The sequence below is a fragment of the Centruroides sculpturatus genome, unplaced genomic scaffold (assembly GCF_000671375.1).
Source record: "Centruroides sculpturatus isolate CEXI.00-Female unplaced genomic scaffold, Cexi_2.0 scaffold327, whole genome shotgun sequence".
In the NCBI taxonomy this organism is placed as follows: domain Eukaryota; kingdom Metazoa; phylum Arthropoda; class Arachnida; order Scorpiones; family Buthidae; genus Centruroides; species Centruroides sculpturatus.
The window spans coordinates 61,692-81,180 of NW_019384493.1; the positions used below are offsets into that span (position 1 = coordinate 61,692).

The 19,489-nt window shown below is 34.7% G+C and overlaps 1 protein-coding gene across 2 annotated transcripts in view; it reads right to left on the minus strand.

Moving 5' to 3' along the window:
* Window positions 1–9,985: 9,985 nt before the first annotated feature.
* LOC111621842 (sal-like protein 1) overlaps window positions 9,986–19,489 on the minus strand; it is a 58,990-nt gene continuing 49,486 nt past the window's right edge. For both annotated transcript variants that reach the window (XM_023364106.1, XM_023364105.1), the window contains exon 3: window positions 9,986–16,497. In XM_023364106.1, the coding sequence (XP_023219874.1) occupies window positions 12,347–16,497 (4,151 nt within the window). In that variant the 3' untranslated portion in view covers window positions 9,986–12,346. The remainder of the gene's footprint in view (window positions 16,498–19,489) is intronic.

Consider the following 19,489-nt stretch of genomic DNA (forward strand, 5'->3'; position numbering starts at 1 on the left):
TATAATTTTCAGTATTATATAAATGAATCTTAAGATATTTAATCGTATTTAAAAAAAATTTATTTTATAATTAAATTTCTAATAGTAAGTCAAATAAAATCATTTGTATTTTTATAATTTATTACGTAATTCTTTAAAAAAACAGAGATTTAACAAAAAAAAATTGTTTACAAAATGTTCTTAGATTAAAATTATAAACAAAATAAAAATAAATCGAATAGTTTAATTAACAGTCCCTAGATGGCAGCATTTAGAAAATTCATTTCTCCCTACACGACTTAAGATTTATTTAACATTCTCAACCTTTAAAACTTAAAAATATAGAATAATATTTATTAAGTTTTAAATTATTATTAATTATTTTAACAGTATTTAAATTATTAATATTATATTTAAAAAATTATTAGCTTTTCGTATACAAATCTAGATTACTTATATTTATTTATATAAGTAAAATTTAGAAATAATTTCGTTGCCGCCCGATTTAGAAGAAAATATAAAGAAAAGGCGATACTTTGCAATTAAAATATTGTTAGAAATTTTTAATTTAAACTTTTATTTATAGTTCGACGCCATTTAAAGGTTTCTTTCCGTTCTTTATATGCAGATGAAACGGAATTTATCGTCTAATTATCAACTGATTAAAACATCCTATAAAGTTCTCTTAATCCCGATAATTAAATGCCAAGAGGAGATTGATCATCACCCATGTGATTATCTTTATGGATTGAGCAATAAGCTTTATCACATTTTAGCATGATAAAAGAACTTTTAACTTCCGACGACCCGCCGACTTCATTTTTTTTTATCAAGCGCAATCTTATTCAATAAGTTAGCTTTGTTATAATAGTGCCAGTGATTTAAGAGATGATTATTCTAATGGTTAGGACCTCTAAAACGATTTTAATCTCGAATTTAAAAGAATAAAATTCGAGAATTAATATTAGGCTAAATAATATGGAATATTTGTCGCAAGAACCATTTTAAAATGCTAATATGATTAAGATTTTTTCTTAATAATGCCGAAAATTCTACAAATATTTATAAATAATAACTATTTACATATAATACATTTGCTAGATGTAAAAGCAAATTAAATCTTTATAATATTCAAATTCTAAATGAAAGAATTTAATTCAGACATTAAATGTTTATTGGAAGAGTTAACATGCTGTAAATAATTTAATTATAAAAGATAAAATGTTATAAAGTCATTTAAAATTTAAAAAAAGCATGAAATTAGCAATAAATGTTGCATAGCATAATACATAAATCTTACTTTAGCAAAGAAATGGTGTGTTTCATCATCATCTTCTGGTAGAGGCGATCCAACATCACCTGGGTCATTGGTTACATGCTTGAAAATTCGATATCTGATATTGCTTTCACTCCTATTCTCTCTAACTTCAGATCCTTCGTTCATTTTATCATTTTTAAAGCAGTTACAAGTAAATTCAACAAATTTTAAATTTATAAACAGTAAAAGTATAAAGCTTTTAAGTTATTAAAAAGACAAAAATAACAACTGAATAAAATATAGAATAAAACATAAAATAAAACAACAATAACAAACACGCCTACATTTCCGGGGAAGGAAAAAAAAAAAACAACGTGACTCAACAGGTATCGCCCTCTGCTGACAGATCTTTTCATTGATATTTTTAAATTTATTATTTAAATGAAAAAATAAAATTATAGGAAAAAAATATATTTATGACTTTAAAATATTTATGACATAATTTTAAAAAAATAATAAAAATAATAAAAAATGTTGACAAAAAATATTTTTTTCTTTATTCAAAGTTTAATATNAAACGATTTTAATCTCGAATTTAAAAGAATAAAATTCGAGAATTAATATTAGGCTAAATAATATGGAATATTTGTCGCAAGAACCATTTTAAAATGCTAATATGATTAAGATTTTTTCTTAATAATGCCGAAAATTCTACAAATATTTATAAATATCTACGATATTCGTCACGTGTACGATTTCCTGTATTAAAATCGAAGTTTAAAAGCTCATCTTATGCAATTATTTATAATTAAATTTGCAATTTTTATTGTTATTAAATGATTTTTTACGCGTAATTAATATATTAATTTATATTTTTAGCTTAAAATTACAAAAAAGTTTTACTGTATCTTCAACAGATGGCAGCAGATTGATAATATATGTGTATATATGTAGTAATTACCCCACCACACTGTATATTCTCCAGATAAACACATTTTAGAACATTAAATATCGTGTTAAAATGTAGATAAAACTTTAAATAATAACAATAATTTTACATGTTATTTAGAGTGTAAAGAATTTAAAAATGAGTGTAATGATTTTCTTTTTAATATTAAAAAATTATTATTATTATTATTATTTTGTAAATTTGATGAAAAAAAACAGGATGTTTATGAATGATTAAAGGTATTTTTTGAACTTTAAAAAAGAGTAAAACTCTGGTTTTAAAATTAAATAAACATAAATAATGTTATAAAAGCATATTTCAAAGAGAGTTAGGCAAACAAACTGTGTAAACATTTAGAATTGTCACTAGATAATAAACTTTACAATCTTTCAATTTGCTAATAGCTCTCAGTACAGATGAGAGTTCAAATATATTTTTTCGTAGAAGGAATGTGTGGATAACAAACTCGACCGGTCATCCCTGCTTAAAATTTCAAGAGCAATTACATGAGAAATGAGATAAAATAGCATAAATATATAACGTATGACCAAATATTTGCTAATCCTTTGGAACACTTTTAAATAAAAACGACTTATATGGGAGATGATATAAGGCATAAACTGTGGAAGAAATTGCATTTCTTGTTATCAAAATGTCCCTTTAGCGATGTGGATTCTCTTACAACACACAATATTCTTTGTTGACAGAGAACTTTACCATCTATTCGAAATTTTCTTTCATTTATTCAGTATTCGTTATTTGAGATGTCTCAACAGAAATCAACAAGAGATACTTTAGTAAGCATCGTACAAGATATGAGTACAAGCAACAGAAAATGGTCATTTTACGAAATGAAAATGACAAAAACAGGGGGTTCTAATAAAACAGAACATTTACCCAGATCAATACCAGATTTTCCCATTTCATTGGCTAGGTTGTGTTTATTTAGTGTTGTTATTAGTTTCCCAGTTTCTGGTCGCCTTTTTTTTTCTTTTTTTTTTTTCTTGTTCTTGCCCCCTTCATCTCTCTCTGCACGTGACAAATGTTGTCCCAGATTAGATAACTGTTTGCAAAGTGCTTTGTCTTTTTTTCTTCCCCCTCTTGATTCTTTTCTTATATATATATATAGAAGTAAAAGAACGACTTTTTGGCAGAAAACAGATTTCTGCCCCCTCGCTAAAACGTCGTCATTATGAATGAGTATTATGAAAATCGCCGCGGGACACTAGCTACTTTTCAATTAATCGATTATTGAGGAATAAATCTGTAAGAGGATAATGGCTCAATTTGTGTTTCGTAATTTCGCTTAAGCGATTTAAAAATGAGCTCATCTCACTCCTTCTAACTGGAGGTGGTGAAGGAAACCGTTTAAAAAAATAAAAAAGGGGGAGAGAGAAAGAGAGAGAGAGAGTAAGAAAGGAAAAGAGAAACTAAAAATCGAAAAAATCTAAAGCTAGCAGAAGCGAAAAATTTGGTAGTCATTAATCATTAAACAAACTGCATCGATAACCAATGCTAGTAAAGTAAGAAAAACTTATAAATTATCATCTTAAGCGCTTAAATATATTGATATAATCTATAAAAACATCAAGAAAAATAGCGAATTTTTCTCTTTTCCAGACAAGCTAAAAACAAGTAATAAAATCAAAACGGTTAATTGATATTTAATCTGTTAACTTGCTCTACATTTAAGAAAATAATTTATATAAAAAAGTGCTTAATGATCAGAGTTTTCAGTCATCAACCTGCAGATGAGTGACAGACTAAACAAAAAGACGTGTCACCTGTTCGGTATACCTACAGAAAATTTCCATAAAAACAGTAATTCAAGCGACAATGACCACGGAATACACAGTTTCCAGGAAATGGTTGTAACCATGACCAACAGCGCGTACAAATTCTCAACTTGGTGTTGTATGATATTGTTGTTAATTAGCAGAAACCTGTCTACATGGATGTTGTAAGTCACAGACCACCTACGTTTATCGTCGTTTCTTCACCCAAACCTACTTCTTGATAGTTATTGCTTGATTGCATTCACATTTGACTATCTTTTCTCTTTTTTTACCGTTGACAAAGCAGCGTGAAGCGTTACAACTCGACTTAATTCCAATATGGCATCTTCATCGCCGATACGCCTCCGACGTAAATATTATACGTAAAAAAAATAAATAAATAAACAATTGCTAATTCCGATATAAATATTGTTAACAATTTTATATATATTTACTCCCGAGATAATTAAAATTAAAGAGAGATTTTATACGGCGCTCTTTAAATTGTTAAACAATCGATATTTTAGCGAAGATGTTACCGGATAAATACAATATTCTTTAATTCTTTAGACAAATTATAACAATTTTAATTGTTATAATAATAATTAATTGTTATTTACTGCGGAGTTTAAGCGTGTTACACGATTCTAGAATAAATTATGACTCGAAATTAAATTATATCGCCTATTTAATACGGATCGTTTTAAATCAATAAAAATTATAATAATGACTTTAAAATTTTCGAATTAATTAAATATGCAAATTTAAATTATTTAAAAGCGTTCGGGTATAAAATTAAAGGAAATTAATTAGCGAATGTTTAAAAAAATAAATTCAATTTTTAATTCGCGATATTTTCGCTTTTATTTATTAAATAAAGTCATTTCATTTATTGTAAAAAAAAAGATATTAAAAATACACATTTTTTAAATTAAAATTCGGCTAAAAAAATGTTAAAAACGGATTAAAATGCACTAACATTTAAAAAAAAAACACTGAAATATTTAAATTAGTTTAGGTATATGTGACGTCACAATTATTTACTATTGTCTTTAAAACGTCACAAATACTTACGATAATACAGTTATCGACGTCACAATTGTTAAATAAGCGACGTTTAATGGCGATTTAGAATTATTTTAATTAAAAAGTTGAAAATTTTATATTGTAAATCATAATAATTTAATTAGAAATAAGGAAAAAAAGGAGTATCAATCGGCATTTTAAGATATAGTAATGGCTTTATCGATTGAAAGAAAAATAATTATCGTTTGTAGAGTTTTGATATCATGCGGATAATTTATTTATTTAATTTTTATTTTTTTATATTATTCGAGTAATTTAGTTTTTTTTCGATAATTTATGTTTGATAATTTCAGCATTCTTATTTGGATCTAAGCTAATTATTGTTAATGTATAATCTTCGGGCTTCTTCCCGTAATTCTTTAATTATTTCTTATGTAATTACAAGTAAATTACATCAGGTTGCCGTTTCTTAATCTGTACTAAAGTATTTACGGGATGTTTATTCGTGACTTTATGAATTTAAAGCTGACAAATGTGTAAATCTTCCTGAATTTTAAAGTTTGGAAAGTAATAAAGATTCCTTAGTTTTATTATTTTCCTGCAACGTTTTCTTAATTAATTTTCTGTTATGTTTAAATATAATTTTAGCGCTACGTCTGGGTCGTATAACGTTATAAGCACTCGACGCGAAGGGGAAATCAAAGTTAAAACTTTATTTATGAGTTAATGCAACAGAGCGTAAAGATGCCAATACCACAAATACACAAATCAACAAAATCCATGGCGATTCATGCAGGAAATTCTTAATAGCCAGCATGCTGTAGATGATTGTCAGCCATGCGAGTGTATTATGGTGAGGCACAGGAAAATTATATCCGAATCTGAGACAGACAGTGAACGGATATGGACCGGAAGTGCTCATCCCTTGTCCAGGCGACTGCACCTTCCAGTCTACTCGAGCCTCATCGATCTTTCTATTGATTCTTGGCCAGGGGTCAGCGCTGGCCATTACGGCCGTTTAGCGCACTGCCACCAGATCCGCATGGCTAACTGCAAATACAAATAGGAATATCTCTCTCTACTTTCTACATCTTCCGTTTTTGGATATTCCACTCGTCATAAAAACACTTTTATCCACTTCATCCCAGTCGTGTTTCTATTTAACTTCCATTCCAGCGATTGCTTTTTCTTTCCCTCGCCATTATGGAAACGGATCAACCTGGTTAGAAATCAAAGTTTATACTTTCTTCTCGGCATTAGGAAATTCCATGTAAATTTTCCACGCTAGATAATTGTAATAAAGTCTCTGGCGATTTACAATATTCGACTTTCGACCAAATCTAATTTACTTAATATGTAAAAATTGTTTGGTTACGCGGCTACATCTATATTTATCGGGTATATAAAGAGAAACGTGGCAAAAGAAAAAGTAAATCCCAGCTGTTTATTATGCAGTTGGAGTGCAACGGAGTTTTTAAAGAGCAGAGACGTGTTAGAAGCCAATACTGCATCTTGTGATGTGCTAGTTCTAGTGACGAATTCAGAGTTGCCACATCAGTGACGTGAAAAATGAACACAAGGCAAAGTTTTTCACTGGAAAACACTCTCGCGGGATCTCGTGCAGGGGAAATTTCAAATTCAATCTCCGATGAAAACGGTTTTCGGACTATTGCCACAAGAGGTCACGTGACAGGCGATACATCATGGCGGACGACTGAGAGGAACATGGCGCCGTTTTTATCAGCCCAAGACTACTTTAATATGGATAATTGGGTCTTCCTTTAAAAGTGTCAATAAAGAAATGACTGACCATTTCTTACAATTGCTTTTACAAGCCAACCGCCCGTTTCTTTCCAAGATTACATTCCAAATTTTTTATCACAATTTATTTATTTTTATTCTTTAAAAAAGCAAATAAAAAATAAATTCCAAATGTAATCTAATTATTTATTTTAGCATGAAAACTTTATAAATTTTTTAACGGTGTAAAAACTGGCTTGATTACTCGATTTCGATAAATCATTTGTTGAATAATTTAATGTGGAAAAACAAGCAAGATGAAATGTTAAAATTTTTCTGCCGGAAAAAAGAGTTAAGAAAGATGAAAAGGTATGTAGAAAAAATGACTGTTTGAGGCTCTACGGGTTTAGTTTATACCTTTAGTTTTGCAATTAGAATCACCCTATCTGATTGGCTAATTGTGGGGGTGCCAGCAACTCTAAATGATTGATGATGTATCAATGCTGAGTCTAGGTACAATCGTTGTCTAATAGAACGCGTTTTTGTACAGTACGTCACAACGCTGCAGTCTTTACTAATGAATTCAGTCTTACTCCCGACAAAAAAGAACAGTATCCCTCGTCTGTTAATGATGCTGTTTTTCTCATAATTATATGTTGACGACAACGTTTCTTGTCACTAGACGTCTTGTCTTAAGAAAAAACGACGTACAAATTGTCGATATAGAGAGGGCGGAGTTGCTAAGCTTGTATTTACCATCAAACATCTTGATTAGGACGTTCACATTACCACATTTACCCCTCCCCACCTTACTTGATTGTAGGGATATATCTGCACTCATTTCTGTCGACCTTAATCACACCTAATTTTTACTTCTACGTCAAGCAATGGTGCAAATGTTCCTGCAAAATGACTCTTCTTAATGCTCTCTTTTGTGCAGTTATGTTTTGATTCCGTTAGGTTATACAAGGGGTGAGAATATCAACCACTCGGTTCTGTTATCGACTCCGATTGATATTTACGTCCACCCTCCACATTAGTCGCAGTAGCAAAATTTGAGTATCGTATCGATTAATGATTAAAAACGTATGGGATAACCCTGCTGGGTTGCTTCCCTGCAGAGATAATTGCATAATGATCTTAATAAATCTGTGTTGATGAGGTTTGTGAAGATTGAAGGTTTTAAAGTCTATAAAAAACTTGGAACTATGTTTTGTGGAGTCGAAACTAACTAATCTATCCGTCTTATTTTCTCAATGACAAGTTCAGCCAATCGATCAGCTGGAGAGACTAAATAAACATCCCCAGGAAGTTATGCACAAGTGGCCGATTTCCGTCAGTAACATTTATGTCCCCAAGAGTTCGATAATTTATATGATGTGTTGGATAACATCGTTCTGAAGTGAATACTTGGGTAGGGACCACACGGGGTTGTTAGTGATGGGCTGCACTCAGCAGGAACCAAATTCTTTTCTTGCCTTAAGTAATGTTATTCATATATTTTTTAATTTACTCGAGATAATTTGTAATCTAGATTTATTAACGTTATTAAAAAATAATGAGTAGATAATTCATTAAAAATATATAGGTAGCAATTACCGATTTATTACATAATAATAACCGCTTATTTTATTTTTACTAAAGCAAGGTTAGGTGTTGTTGGGTGGAGGGAATTTATTGGCAATATCCAAAAGCTTCTTTGCCAGTTGTTCTTATCAGAAGAGAAAGCTCTGTACTTTGTCTTCTTGTCAAACGTTTGATGAAAATGTTAGCTTCATCGAAGCAACTAAAAGAATTATTTGCTTGACTATCTTCTCACATTTGTCATGGATGCCATTTATGAAGGCGTGCAACATCCCGCATTGGCTATTTTTCACCTGTTATTAACCATATTAACGTAACACCGTTGTATTTCTTAATGGGTGCGAGTCGATAGTGCTAATCGATACTAGTTTAAGGTGTAGACGAAAGACTTAATTTGATTTATACGTAATCGTTAGACGCCTGCAGTTTCGTTCGTGCCAAAATTTCTGAAAAAGCAGAAAGGTAAGAAAAGAGTTTACTGTAATGCAGAATGAAGATCCTTCAACAGAAATCTTTTTTTTCCCCCTTGACCCTTTCGCTTTTACATGCTGCCGGAGGCTGTTACCATAGTAACGGAGGGTGGAGAATACTGACCAATCGTAATATCTAGTTGTAGGCACTACAAACATCATAATACTCTCGGGAAAAGAGGAGCTGTAGTGGCCAGTGAGCAAAGAAAATAATAAACTATTCTACAAGATTCGTCTCACGTACCAATGGCTGACTGAGGGGATAACATGAACCACTGGCCAATAGTAATTGATTTGAGTCAGAAACTTTGTTCTGCACTATCTGGAGGGTTACTTTCGGGGTGAGAAGTACCCTGAATAAACAATTACGAGTACACACTTCCATAAGTAATTATGTATATGCATTCACGCTTACGGAATTATTGCTTTTAATATGAATATGTTAATTTCCGCCGGATGAATAAGACATATAATATTTTACATTCATTATTCGTTTAAATATTGTTAAATTTTATCGCCTTCCGGACTTTATTCATTAGTCATTGTTAGGTAAATAAATTTATAATTTATTTTTGAAAATTGTAATATTTATAAAGAATTGTTTTATTTCATTTTATATATTTTTATAAGCTTATGTAGATATAACTAAATTTATTAAAACGAAAAAATAACTTTTATAAATTTTTTATACAGAAATACTCGATTTATAAATTTTATAAAAGCTCAGCAAATCTCTAGCGATTTAACCCGCTGTTATAGAAAGAAAGCTGTTTTTTTTGTATTATTATTATTATCATTATTCGATAATAATTATATTTTTGAAATAAATTTATAAAAATTATTTAAATTATGTTTTATTATTTAAATTAAATTAAATATATTGTTTGTATCTCTCTAACTGATTGTTATTAATAGTGTGAAATCTGATAAAATTTTGGTTCTGATATTTATCAAAATTAATAATATTCTTTTTATTTTTAGAAGTTTTTCGATTGTATATCATAAATGTTTATTATCAAAGACATATAACACAATATCGCCTGTCATAAGAAAGACGTTTATTCTCAATTCTTGGTATGAAAAAATAGAAAGCTAGCTAGTCTAACACATCCCTCCTTGGAAGGAACGGAATAACTGGCATCAGGACAACAGAAGAAACAGTTGAGGATGAGGATAGGAATCATAAACGTCTTCTTTTATCATGCACCAAACTAAGAGCTTGATGGAGGTTTTGTTTTTTTTTTTTTTTTCTTTTTTATTGGGGAGCCGGTCGCACACGACAATCGTCCAACTTAGCTACAATTGTTACAAAAATAGCGTTCTCCTGGTCTGTTGAACGACGAAGTGGCAACCGACTCTTTTACATCAGAAAAACAACCAATAATAATAATAATAATAATAATTAATAATAATAATAATATAATATAATATAATAATAATAAAAGTCCACTGAAAATACAAAACGAACAGAGGTCAGATCGTAGACATAGACCAGTTGAAGCTGCTGATGACTATACGACAGTATCAACACACATTTCCTATAACAATGTCTCGTATAGAATATGTACAGGGACACAACAGATTTTTCGCTTCTTTTGAGAATTTTATTCGTTCTCCTTCCTAAGCAAGGATCGGTACGTAAATTGCTCCTCAGCATCCTGCATTGAGTGGAATGGTTTATAACATTTTTTTTTTTTTTTTTCGTCCTTAAATACTTTCAGGTCTTCCTTCTTTTACTACGAAAGGAAAAATTATATATTCGCGTTAATATTTTTAATTAGTTTTTATTAATCCCTTCGTAAGTGGGTGATAAAATGGTAAGGACAGTCAAACATAGACGAGGAAGAACATATCACAGTTGTCATATCACCAACGACTGTCTTCCCCCTTTCTACCCCCACAAATCTTAACACTGCACCATGTGTAATATTTAAAACTTAAAAAAATTTTACGGGCGTCAAAGTTTTTGTTTTAAGAAAATATAAAAAATCGGCAGTGTCCTTTTTTAGTATATTAGCGACAACGACGCCAACCCCCCCACTGTCCAATATGGACTAAAAACTTAGGAAAAAATGATTCGTGTATCCTCTTTTGTCACTATCACAACCATGAAAATCTCCTTAAAGTGACCAGAGGTTTTGTGATAAGTAAGAAACAATAAAAAAATGATTTTCAATAGTAAACAACATAACAGTATATAATAATAATATATAATAATAATAATAATAATAATAATACATGGAATAAACATTTAGCTGGAGTTCTAGTAACCTAGACGATGGAATAGTTACACCTTAAAAGTGTCTAAGCTACTGGAACCCCAACCGCTTATTAAAAAATAGAACTGTGAGTTTTGAGAATGAAAAAACTGAATATATATAGCTTTAATCTTTAAAACATAAAACAACCGAGAAACATGTCGATGTATACTGAAAGACGGTGTATGCAGGATGAGTGGTAAGTTTTCTCACGATAAAAAAGAAAAAAAAAAGAAACAGATCCTTGCTTTGGTCGGATTAAATTCGGATAAAATTTCTCAATTGACAGGCCAGATATAGTAGATGACATTTCTCATCTGTAAAGCGTACAACATAGCAGCAAATGTGACAGAGCATGCATACAATAAATTACAAAGACCTGAATGACAATGATTGATGTGTAAGTAAATGGTGATCGCTGTCACGTTGTCTTCACGCGTGACGATGGACTAAAAAAACCGAAAAAAATTAACACGTGATAATTCCGGACAGTCGGGGATAAGATGGATAACTGTCGGAAGACATTCCGTGTATGAAATGCGTTTCGTGTATAATTTTGGTATGAGTGTATACTTAAATAAAACATGATGGGATTCGGGACTTCCCGTTTATGGGACATATCAACAGTAACAAATAGTTGATGAGATGTAACTACACAGCATTACACAGTTTTTCTAATCCAGTAATTGCTTCGCGGCTGCAACCCTTGAGACTCCCTGTACAGTGATATGACCACTCCTTGGGTTGTGCAACCGCGAGCTTAAATCTTTTTTATTTTTATTTTTTTGCATATACAACAACATCGCTTTGAGGAAGGCCTGACCATTCTAAAAGTCTGACGAAGTAATGGGGACATCACACTACTGTTTGAACATTCCATTTGAAGGGTTACTTCTAAAAACAAACAAAGACGGATATCAATAGAAACCGTATGCCATTGGGATTCTGTGGTAACTCGGTTGCAACGAACCCGTTCTGCCATTACAAGCATTTTGCACTTTCCATACTGTACACTCCTCCTTACCTATGGTATGCTGCGGGCATCCCGTCTGATACCGATGGATCGAGAACATTAATTATGAAGTAGGTTCACTACCTTAGATCTACCTTCTATTCTATTTCTTTTCAACTAGGCTATTATTTCCAATGGATTCCATCCCGGATTTTTGCCTTGTTGTGACTCCCGAACGGCACAGTGCTCGTTTATTTGTGCTCAGCCACAAGCACTCTTCCTCCACAACAATTTAGACTAGCAAGAACGTAGGAACAAATTAACGGAGTCATCTGTTTCATAGCCTACTATACACTTAAGTGGAGATCCTTTCACCCGAAATACATTTGCCCTCATCTTTGGCCCCTTCCGGTTGGTAGTGACATTGGACGTGAAGTTCGAGTTCTGTGGATGAACAACAAATTTTGTTACAGATGTTACAAGCTATCTTCCAACTCCAACTGGCCGGAGGAGATTCTTGACGATGGGCCGAGGTAAGATCGTTGGGTCGTGAAATTGGCGACTGCCTGTTCTCGTGATCAGACTTGGATTGATCTTCTCCCGCCATACTGACTGCAGGACTCATGTTCATCGACGACACAACGTTTCCGTTTGTCACCCCTGCGGTTTGTATCACTGAGATCTCGTTCATTTTCGGTGCATTCATACCATTTACGTAAGTAGGTGGTAAGTATGGAAAGTACATATCCGGGCGAGGCGGTGGTATATCTCCAGGTTTACCTGGTGTTATTGGCAGACCCGGTAGCTCCAACGACATTCTTCGACCTCGCCGAGAACTACAATTATTCCACATGTGCGTGCCCATATGTACCTTGAGATTTCCTTTAGTGGTAAATGCTCTGCCACATATAGTGCATTTGAAGGGTTTATCTCCGGTATGGGTCCTCATATGTATTTGTAGAGCGCTTGCACTAGAAAACGGCTTGTTACAAATGTTACACATATGCTTTGGCATACCCGGTGGTCTCTTCGGTGCAGGAAGAATGGTATTACCTTCACTCAGAGGTTTTTTAGGGCTAGGACTAGGGGTTGTGGGGGATTGAACTTCTTTAGGTGGAGTCATTTCTTTCTGTGGCCTGGTACCTGAGTCAGTTGTTGTATTGGTTAATATGGGTGTAGTGGGTGCAGATGTCGAAGAATTGTTGTCTTCAGTTGAGAATAACTGAGAAGGCAAATCGCGAATTTTATGAGTCAACATATGCTGTTTCATGTTTCCCTTTGTAGAAAATCCTCGATCGCACACTGTGCATTTAAATGGTCGTTCTTTGGTATGACTTCTATAGTGGATTTCCAATGCGCTATTACAGGCAAAAGTCTTAAAACACACTTTACATGTCGTGTTAGGTCTATTACCTGGTGGCGGAAAGGGTAACCCGCTAAGAGGAGAAAACATAGCTATTTCTGCTGTCGAAGTAATTGGTTTTGAAAGAATAGACGTTCTAGGAGTTAAGTCCAACGCACCATTCTCAGATTGGCTAGAAGTAACTACAGGTTGACTAAGATTTACTGAAGATGGCGAATCTGCTTTCCTTAAAGATCCTGGAGTCGATCTGTCATCACCTGATCCTTCGGATCCCGCACGGCTAGTTGAAGGAGAAGGCGAGTAAGCATTTGACGGAGGAGGAGACTTATCTCTATTACCATCTTTTGGTAATGTTCGATTCATATAATTCGAAGGATCGTCGTAACGTAAGAAACTTCCCATATGCAGGCCAAGTCCAAATGGAGAAAATGGCAAAGGTTGAGGAATTGTAGAATTAATAGCTTTGACGTGATTTTCTAAGGCAACTAGAGATGCCGTATAAGGAGAATGAAAATTACTAGAGGTTGTGATTACTCTATCTGATGCCGGAATTACTCTGTCGGAAGCAGGAGAGATACTTCGCGTCAACGTGGGCATAACTGTTGTAATAGGTGGTGAGTCTTCAGCAGCAGTTACAGGAGGTGTTTCTCCATTTGATGATTCGCTATCTTCAGATTTGTTATCTTTCGTAGACGATGTAGTCTTGATGACACTGTCATTAGTCATAACAGGGCTCGGAGAGCCATCTGAAATTTGTGAATCCATGCCTTTGTTCGATTGCATATTTGTGCCTATAGGTATTGTTGTCGCCATAGACACTGGACTGGTCTGATGATGAGACATAGATGACATTATCGGTCGTGGAAAAGATGCTTGTAGTAACGACTGGGACTTGATTTCATTGGCAATGATGTGTTCTGGTAGCATGTCGGTTGGTTCTCCTGTGTGTGTCCGAATATGTTGTTGCAAGACTAACGAATTAGTGAACTGCTTATGACACACAGGACATTGATGTAGTACCCTCATGGGAGGCTTTACTCGGTGAACTCCCATATGCGTTTTCAAGTTACCTTTTGTAGTAAACGCACGTCCACATATTTTACATTTAAAGGGTCTTTCACCTGTATGTGTTCGGTAGTGCATCTGAAGGGCGCTCTTACAACTAAGAACCCTGTGACAGATAACACATTGATTTGGATCACTTAATTTATGTTCAATATTATCAACTAATTGCTGCAATTTGGATGTTTCGGAAGTTTTAGTTATTTCCATAAGACTCTCCCAGGAATTGTCGTTGCTTCCAGGTTTTGGTAACAGATTTTGATAAAATGCGGGATCGGCATGAATCCCCATATTATCATTATTAGTGCCTGATGCTGTTGTAGTAATTGTGGGCGTAGTAGGTACACTAGGAAAACATATGGGAGAGAACGAAGTGGGATTTAGAAAAGAAGGAAAAGTAGGAGTCGACGTGTTGATAAACGCAGGTAAAAGTGATGATGGTACATTCGAATTATTGTCGATACCCGTGAGGGGTTTTCTTTCATCATCACTCCTAGCGTCATCATCTTTGCGATCGTCGACTCCCTTTGGCGTTGAAGTGAAACTTCGCTGATCGTCCTCGTCACCTTTTAAGAATTCTGAATCTTTATCCATATTGTCTTCCATCCCAGAACCATCTGCAGAAGCATCACTCGCGTCACTCATATTTGAAGCTTCGTTCGGAGAAAGACTCGTTGTTTGGATTGGAGAGCCTAAATCTTGAGAGGTAACGTCGTCAGGAGAACCATTTCCCAGTTTATATTCTAATTCGTGTCCTTGTGATCCAGCAATACTTGATGGAATATTAGATTGCAAAGGATCAAAATCGGGAGCATCTTTATTTCTGTCATCTGGAGGCTCTAAAGGTGGATGTAGACTATCGAGATGTTCGGGTACTGGATTCGGATTCATCTTGATGTGAGGATATTTTGACGCATGTCTTTGGAAATGCACCTTTAAATTACCTTTAGTCGAGAACCTATTACCACAAACATTACATTTGAAAGGTCTTTCTCCCGTGTGTGAGCGAATGTGAATTTGTAAGGCGCTGTCGCTTCCGAATAATTTTCCGCAGAAGCGACAGCGGTGCCGAAAAAAAGCTTCATCTGTTCCGTCTCTTTTGCCTTCAGAGTCTTTTCCTTTACAATATCGGGATATATCTGTACTGCTACTAAGTCCATTTAACAGAAATGAACCACCAGACATGGTGTTCTGCAAAGCTTGTTCCGTGTGCCTTTGCAATAATTCCAAAGTATTAGGTTCGTGCGGTAAAGGTGGAGGTGGTGCCAAAGGGTGAGAGGCATCTGTCAAATTATCTCCGGTTTTGCTGGTATTGGAAGTTGTGTTGACCAGTCCATTACTACTACCCAAAGTCCTTGATGTTGTGGAAGTAGTTACTGCAACTGTAGTATTCTCTCCACATTGAGGTGGAGTGAGAGCAGCAGAACCTGTAAGAGGTGTTGTCGTCGAAGGGATGGAAGTTGACGATGATCCGATGAGTTGAGTCTGTAATTGTTGAATAACCTGAATTTGCACTAATTGCTGTTGCTGTAACGCGTACAGCGCCGACTGAAGAGCTGTAATATGAGATAGTTGAGTAGCATCGGTACCATATTGAGCCACAGCCACACGTGTGTTCTCTAATGCTTCCAGAGTAACATTAGTATCAGAGAGTTGACCGAATGGAAATTGAGGTAGTGATGACAATAAGGAGGTATTCCTTTTTAGATTCTTCCTATACAAGTTGGACGATGGATCATCAACCGGTGCCTCTTCCCCAAAGGATTGTTTTCGTTTCATCACAAGACTCGGCATACTCGTATATTCGCTTTCTGGAGATTCGGGTTTATCGTCTGTTTGAACTGTTTCGAGAATTCCTTCTTCCACCAATTCCAAATAGGATGCAATACGAGGAATCGGACTATCCTTTCCAGGACACAGTTCGTCATAGACTTCATCCGACAACAGGAACACGGGGCGCTTCCTAGTACAGTATCTTTTATGTGAAATGAAGTCTCCCAAATCGCCGAATTCGGCTCTGCATTTTCCACAGACATGTTCATCTTTTCCTGCTATGTCACTTTTCAGTCCTGAGTTTAGACCTGGTGGAGAAAAAACAATTTAGTTCACATATTATTAACATTATTAAAACAGCTTCATAAACTAAAATTAAATAATTACAAAAATCATTTAAATCTTAGAAGTAATTAAAATATTCTAGAAAAATGAATGAGAATTTCTCGCTATTTCCAAATGAATAATATAAAATGGGAGCTTACTTCAGTTACAAGTGCACTTTGAGTTATGCACTGGCACAGAGAGAGGTGTTGTCTTTTATTTAACGATAGAGCACTGACACCAACGTTAGAATAAAATACTTCGAGATATCGATTTTATTAGAAATTTAAAATGAATAGCAATTAGGGAATGTCAGAAGGAGCGAAGTCAGAATGCAAATTAAGGAAAGACAAAGAAAAATGTAATTTGAGCATGGAGAATGCCATGGCGAGCTTCAATTAAATTTATTGTCGACAAAGTATTCATTCTATTTCAACGCTGTAGTATTTAACGGCGGCCCTGCCCCTAATCTCACACTTCACCGCATTTCACTACAGTTAAGCTGCAAAACGTAATATGGCAGGGGCAGAGACATAAAACGAGGTCAGAAAAGTACGTGATATAATCCACATATACATTTGATGGACGGAATAAATGTCACCCACCGAATGACGTATGAAACCACGTGATTTCCTATCAGTCCAGATAACACGACACTACAAACATTTGACAAGAAGATATTCGACGTCAATAGACTCGAACTGGAAAATTATGGGATGTAACAGCTGGCAATATGGTAGCGGTGTTTTGCCGTCTGGTACTACCGGATTACCGCAGCCAAAATCTGGTAGTATCTGCTGCCTCCTTTCCGTATTGGCAGTCCAAGTAATGGACACTGGTTCTCTTATCGATTTTACCAAGACCTACTTTTCGCTAGGGGAGAAATCAATTTGAACTCCACTGGCCGAAGTAGAGAAGGGGAAACGAACGGAGGGGCACTACATCAACCGTCGTCTGGGATATAAAACCCTTTTTCTCTTTCGCTCCGGCAATTATAGCGCACTCGCTTGTCCGTCAGTGGTTATTGTAGGTCCACTTCCCGCACACGGGAAGTGTGGCCTAGTACTCTCTAGAGATGTGCCCAGTCATTTCACACAAGGTGGTCTGCGTCGGTTCAGTAATTACAGTTAGAGTTTACAGCAGAAACGGCGACCGTCTGCCAGAGAACTGCTGCCCAATGGAATTCTGATGGAATGATAGACGGGCAAGACTACATGGAGCCATTAGAGAGGGCTAGGCCCTCTCCTTTCTCTCGTAGATTCAGTCCCTGGTCAGCAATCCATCAGAGAGATTGGCTGGGCCGGCAACCTACTGGCCAACCTCTTTTTATCACTAATATTCGCCATTGCGTGCCACACAAGCGGAGTCAATCATGGAATAAGGTCGTACTAGCCGGCCGTAATGCGCCAGAAAGAAAAGTTGGCTTTCCATCAATAACCAAGCGGAAATGCAAGATGCCGTCTTCACCACTCTCACTAATACTGAAATATCCGATTTTTTTCCATCGCTCCAGAAGGAATCTATAAATTGTCTTCTTTTCCATTTTTCGATTGTGTGACTATTTTGTAGATAAAAAAGTGAGAGAAGATGGAGACCCACCGAACAAGGGAAAAAAACACCCACCCCTTCACAGTGTGAAAGGAATGAATATTTACTAGTTTTTTTATCCTCTTCTCGGAGAAGGATGTATCTTCTCTGAATGGCTTTAATCTAACATCGCCTTGTAAATATATCTATTGAGAAGTCAAGCGGACAGAGTTAAAAAAATCTCCAAGAAGAAGTAAAGGAAAAAGGCAATTTTCGAATTGAGAGAAGAAAATGTAAGCTTAACTTTTCTCGACTCGGTTTCACTTTCTCTCGATAGAGCTACTGCATTGCCGGAAACACAACTATAGAAATGTTTCCCAGAAAGTAGAAAGTTTCACTCAAAAACTGCTCTTTCGATATACCAATATGCTCTTTTCATCTCTCTCGCACTATAATTATTATCGCCATTCCTATATCCATAATACTACAAACATTTCAAATTCTTTCCCGAGTTCCAAATTCTTCGCATTAAAAGTTTGTCATTTTTTTAGTAAATTAAATAAAAGCAATAATAGAAAATCATTAGGTCCAGTGATTTCACCGAGAAATGACGTATACCTATGATGCCAACCCCCGACTCGGTCCCTGACGTCATCACATACGCTCCCGAGTCCGTTAAGGGAAAGCAATATTCGCTATCCCTATGGACTGCACTCACCGGGGGACTATTTTTCACCAAGCAGGAAACCTTTACATAGCAACCAGTGATTTCCGAAAAACGTCATTCATCCTCACTTTTTCCATTGGCAACAATTATGGATGCTGCCCCTACCAGTTAACCTATAGGCATGTATAGTACGTCGGAGTGGAAGGTCTATAAAAACACTTACGTCTTAATGAATAAATTAATGAAAAAACATTTAAGTTAAATTGAAAATATATATATAAAAGAAGGCACGAGTAGATGGATAAATGCTACTTTAGGAAGATGCTGAAACGAATTATTTAAGTTTGGATTTTAGGGGTAATTTAACGGAGGAATAAGATTAAAAGCATCTGGTAGGAAAATATTTAGATTGTAAAGACATTAGTGATTCTCAGAAATTGCTAACGCGGAGCGTTTACATTTTAACAAAACATAAACATTACATCAGGCATTCAGTTTGATTCGGTAAAGTTGTAGCTTTTGACGAAATAAGATTATGAAAACCCTTCTTATATAATAAGAGAACTACTTAATTTGTTGTCGGCTTACTTCGAACTAATAACGTCAGAGGAAGTGATTTCCCGCCAGGACAGCATCCGTTTTGACTTCAAGAAAGAATTCTTGAGGGAGGGTTGAAGACTGACACATCTTTGCAATTACGGCTCATTTAGACAAGCTTTCAGGTGTTCGTTAATACAAAATGAACGTTAGAGAAGGGAAAACAAATTTGTGTCGTTATTACC